At 33.6% G+C, this 5920-nt stretch overlaps 1 protein-coding gene across 1 annotated transcript in view; it reads left to right on the forward strand.

Moving 5' to 3' along the window:
- Nucleotides 1–5460: 5460 nt before the first annotated feature.
- LOC133634232 (exocyst complex component 1-like) overlaps nucleotides 5461–5920 on the forward strand; it is a 3118-nt gene continuing 2658 nt past the window's right edge. Inside the window, exons 1-2 of the mRNA XM_062027344.1 lie at nucleotides 5461–5581; nucleotides 5692–5873. Coding sequence (XP_061883328.1) covers nucleotides 5461–5581; nucleotides 5692–5873 — 303 coding nt within the window. The remainder of the gene's footprint in view (nucleotides 5582–5691; nucleotides 5874–5920) is intronic.

Here is a 5920-nt window from a genome sequence, read left to right on the forward strand (position 1 = left end):
TGATCCATCAAGATTGTCTCTAAAGTGAGTAAAATAGGAGCATTTAGCATCTTTGTCTTCATGTACTGTATAAATAATACACTGTTCAGCAATATTATTTTATCATTTTATAGCTGCTGGATGACTTAAAGCAGGGGTCCCCAAACTAGTATATAACAAACAGTATATATAGACTTACATAAACATATACAGTATATATATACATATATATATATACATATACATAAACATATACAGTACGTATGCATATATGTATGCATATTCATATACATATACTGTAAATATACATATACATACACGTATGCATATACATATACGTATGCATATACTGTATATATACATATACAAATGCATATACATATACTGTACATATACATATACATATGCATATACATATACATACATGTTTGCATATATATACATATACATATACGAATGCATATACATATGCGTATGCATATTCATATACATATACATATACTGTACATATACATATACGTATACATATACGTATACGTATGCATATACATATACATATGCATATATATATATATATACATATACATGTACATATACGAATGCATATACATATACTGTACATATACGTATACATATACGTATGCATATACATATACATATGCATATATATACATACATATACATGTACATATACGAATGCATATACATATACTGTACATAAACATATACATATACATATACATATATGTATGCATATACATATACATATACATATGCATTAGTGATGTTCCAATACCAATATTTCAATACTTTTCGGTACTTTTTGATACATTTCTAAATAAAGGGGACCACCAAAAATGTCATTATTGTCTTTATTGTAACAAAAAATCTTAAACATATGTTTATTATTGTCATTTAGTCCTTAAATAAAATGTTGAACATACTAGACAACTTGTCTTTTAGTAGTAAGTAAACAACAAAGACTCCTAATTAGTCTGCAGTAACATATTGTGTCATTTATACACCTATTATTTTGTACACATTATGAGGGACAAACTGTACAAATGGATTATTCATCTACTTAACTGTTAATATCTGCTTATTTTCTGTTTTATCATGTTCTATCTACACTTCTGTTCAAATGTAATAATCACTTATTCTTCTCCTCTTTGATACTTGACATTAGTTTTGGATGATACCACACATTTAGGTATCGATCCGATACCAAGTAGTTACAGGATCATACATTGGTCATATTCAAAGTCCTCATGTGTCCAGGGACGTATTTACTGACTTTATAAACATCATATGAAAAAAGGAAAAAATATTTTGGGACGATAAAAAATATTGATGTAATCATGAAGCTTAGGGAAGGCTATGCAGAACCAAACTAAAACTGAACTGGCTACAAAGTAAACAAAAACAGAATGCTGGACGACAGCAAAGACTTACAGCGTGTGGAGCAAAGACGGCGTCCACAATGTACATCCGAACATGACATGACAATCAACAATGTCCCCACAAAGAAGGATAAAAACAAGTGAAATATTCTTCATTGCTAAAACAAAGTAGATGCGGGAAATATCGCTCAAAGGAAGACATGAAACTGCTACAGGAAAATACCGAAAAGAGAGAAAAATCCACCAAAATAGGAGCGCAAGACAAGAAGTAAAACACTACACACAGGAAAACAGCAAAAAAGTCCAAATAAGTCAGGGTGTGATGTGACAGGTGGTGACAGTACACCTACTTTGAGACAAGAGCTATAGTGATACATGCTTGGTTATGCTTTAAAGTCATATCCAACAATTGCGACAACGACTTTTTATTGTCCGCCGAGTTTCGTTTTTTTGATGATTTCTGCCTCTGGATTTTTTCAATGAAAAAAAAGTGCCTTGGCTCAAAAAAGGTTGAAAACCACTGCTGTAAACATCCATCCATCCATTTTCTACCGCTTGTCCCTTACTGCTGTAAACAATAAGTCCTAATATTGACACTTAGGGCTCTTTTTTTCTACTCAAAGTAACTTTCCATCCATCCATTTTCTACCGCTTGTCCCTTTAATTGTATTTACACGTACTATATATTTGCATTAGTATGATTAATATTCATTACTTTGTACTTAATTTTTATATATAATGACATCTAATAAGAAATAATCATCCATCCATCCATTTTCTACCGCTTGTCCCTTTGTCACACACTAGGGACCATTTAGTGTCAATCATTCATTATGTTATTATAGTAGAATGTTATAACTACATATTAAATTTATTTACTTTTTTTAAAATAGTCTAACCCAGTGTAGCAATATTACGGCATATATTGTTTATTCTATATTTAATTTTATATTTTTGATAAATAGTAATAAATATACAATTCAATATTTATTATCATACATTTAATCTATTAAATTAAGTTCAACGCAATGTAACAATAATACCCTAAATTGTATTTATTTTATTTTACACTAAATTTTATTGAATTGTTTTCATATTTTTTTATATATAAGATTTTTTAGCATATGTTTAATTTAGGAGACTCCAACTGGTCTGCTCGCTGGCTGATTTCACTCCCAAATATAAAACTCTTATCGAGTTTTGAGCAAATAAAAGTACAATGTTCCATTATAAAAATAATTGTGCATTTTTTTGTACATATATTGCTGTTTTTATCTGTATTATATAAGTGAATAATAACCTGTGATTATTCATGATGAATCCAAAATCAAAAGTGTGAGTCATGTTTTTCATCTTTTGACTGCACTATGTTATGTTATATATTGAATGTATTTATTCTTTTTTTAATTATTATTTTTATTCTATACTTCAGCACTTTATATACTATATTATTTCTATAATGTGTTTAATATATACCAATAAATACATAATTTTATCATTTATTAGTATACATGAAATGTATTACATTTTTGAAATAATTTCGAGCAAATGTTCTACTACACAGGGCTGAATTAATAATCTTACTCTTAATTTTATTCATATTCAATAATTACATCTAACCTACTTACACTTTAACAAGATAACCCTTGTCAAATTGTATAAAAACACGTATTCATCACAAATATTATGTATTGAACGCATAAACTTTTAGGCTTAGGTCAGGCTGATTGGAAAAATAAGTACTAACCAAATCATGATTATCGGACGAAAAACAAATGTACATACAATTACGTTGTGCTAAAACACAAATTAATAACGGATAAGTTCCTTAACTAAAGTCACAATAAAAGTAAAGTGCAATTTGAAATACAGCTTCACCACTTTAGTTTTAGCTTTAGGAAATTCTCTATGGAAATTATTCTGTTTGTTTTACATTGTCAATACTGCCACAAGTGGTGGAAAAGTGTATTACAACTGAGTACCGCTGGTACATAATGGACCATAACTGAGGAATATATATTTATGGTGGCCATCTAGTAGGTGCTTACATTTTTATACTTTTTTTGGTATATTTTTATGATACTTTTGTATGTTTTTAGCATATACAGTCGTGGTGAAAAGTGTACGTACACTTGTAAAGAACATCATGTCATGGCTGTCTTGACTTTCCGATCATTTCTACAACTCTCATTTTTTTGTGATGTAGTGATTGGAGCACATACTTGTTGCTCACAGAAAACATTCATGAAGTTTGCTTCTTTGATGAATTTATTATGGCTCTACTGAAAATGTGAAGGTCAAAAGTATACATACAGCAATGTTAATATTTGCTTCCTTGGCAAGTTTACCTGCAATAAGGCGCTTTTGGTAGCCATCCACAAGCTTCTGCTTGACCACTTGACCACTAAATTAGTGCAGTTTAGCTAAATGTGTTGACATGGACTTGTTTCTTCAGCATTGTCCACACGTTTAAGTCAGGACTTTGGGAAGGCCATTCTAAAACCTTCATTCTAGCCTGATTTAGCCATTCCTTTACCACTTTTGAGGTGTGTTTGGGGTCATTGTGCTGTTGGAACACCCAACAAGACCCAACCTCCGGGCTGATGATTTTAGCTTGTCCTGAACAATTTGGAGCTAATCCTCCTTTTTCATTGTCCCATTTAAAGCAGCAGTTCCATTGGCAGCAAAAACAGACCCAGAACATAATACTACCACCACCATGCTTAACGGTATGTTTGGTGTTCCTGGGATTAAAGCCCTCACCTTTTTCTCCTCCAAACATATTGCTGGGTATTGTGGCCAAACGGCTCCATTTTTGTTTAAGTGTATGTAGAGCTTTGAGCACGACTGTATTTATTTTGTGGAACGCTCTCCCTGACCACCTGAGGGTACCACAGACTGTGAATGTTTTTTTTTTTAAAAAGGCTTAAAAACTAGGGAGGTCCGATAATGGCTTTTTGCCAATATCCGATATTCCGATATTGTCCAACTCTTTAATTACCGATACCGATATCAACCGATACCGATATCAACCGATACCGATATCAACCGATACATGCAGTCGTGGAATTAACACATTATTATGCCTAATTTGGACAACCAGGTATGGTGAAGATAAGGTACTTTTTTTAAAAAAATTGTAAAATAAGATAAATAAATTAAAAACATTTTCTTGAATAAAAAAGAAAGTACGACAATATAAAAACAGTTACATAGAAACTAGTAATTAATGAAAATGAGTAAAATGAAGTGTTAAAGGTTAGTACTATTAGTGGAGCAGCAGCACGCACAACCATGTGTGCTTACGGACTGTATCCCTTGCAGACTGTATTGATATATATTGATATATAATGTAGGAAGCAGAATATTAATAACAGAAGGAAACAACCCTTTTGTGTGAATGAGTGTAAATGGGGGAGGGAGGTTTTTTGGGTTGGTGCACTAATTGTAAGTGTATCTTGTGTTTTTTATGTTGATTTAATTTTAAAAAAAAAAAAAAAAAACGATACCGATAATAAAAAAACCGATACCGATAATTTCCCATATTACATTTTAACGTATATATCGGCCGATATTATCGGACATCTCTATTATAAACTCTTCTTTTTAAAAAAAGCCTTTTTTTTTTTTTTGGATGTATGCATACTAGTTCTAGCTATTAGGCTGTTCGAGTTTTTATTTGTATTTATTTTTATTATCGTTTTATTTTTTTAATACACTGCAGCACTTTGAGGTTTTTTGCTCAAAATAAAGTGCTTTTTACAAATAAAATCTATTATTATTATTATTATTATTCTAGCATACTCTGCAGCGTCCATGGTGTTTGTAACGTAGCATGAAGAAAACACGATTGTGAGGATTATCCTCATAATGGGCCCCTCAAAAGGGGGTTGGCCTTTATTGCTCCCTTTTGGCTCCGGCTCCCCCGGGCCACTTTTTTATGAAGACAGAATGGTAAAGTAGCGAGAATAACAAGTGTGAGTGTGTTCTCTCTGGAAGCTCTCACTTGCCGGTGTGGCCGAGAGAGGAAGAGAACGTCCTGCCCCTCTTCATCACATCCACACCTCCGTCCTCTGTGGTCATGTCGTCTCTGCTGAGGGAGGAGATGCAACGGGTTTTGTTCAGACCCGCGAGGCAAAGTCTGGTGGAATTTATCGAGATCGAGGAGCCGGAGCTGGGGAGACATTTCCTCTGTGTCTCGGGTAAGAAACTTCCTTGCTGCCGGTTGGAAAAGTCTTGCTCCTTTCAGTCGAAATGTTGCTGAAAAAACCCCCCCAGCTAGGAACCAAAGTGTGTTGTCACGTTTCCGCAGTTGGCAAAAACCGGCAGGTGCAGTTGTGCATCGTGCGGTGCCAGATAACACAGACACCCACTAACTCGGGGGCCAAGAGGGGTCTCCACACCAAACGCTCCAGCATTCAGGAGTCCTACAGGAGGACCGAGACCTGGTCCCTGCAAGACCTGACTCTGGTGGATGGACGCGACCCTGATGTGGTGAGTTCTTCATCTCGTATCCCTCCTCGCAACCTGGAGGGATAAGT

This window comes from Entelurus aequoreus, linkage group LG18 (genome assembly GCF_033978785.1).
Source record: "Entelurus aequoreus isolate RoL-2023_Sb linkage group LG18, RoL_Eaeq_v1.1, whole genome shotgun sequence".
NCBI classification, from domain to species: Eukaryota; Metazoa; Chordata; class Actinopteri; order Syngnathiformes; family Syngnathidae; genus Entelurus; species Entelurus aequoreus.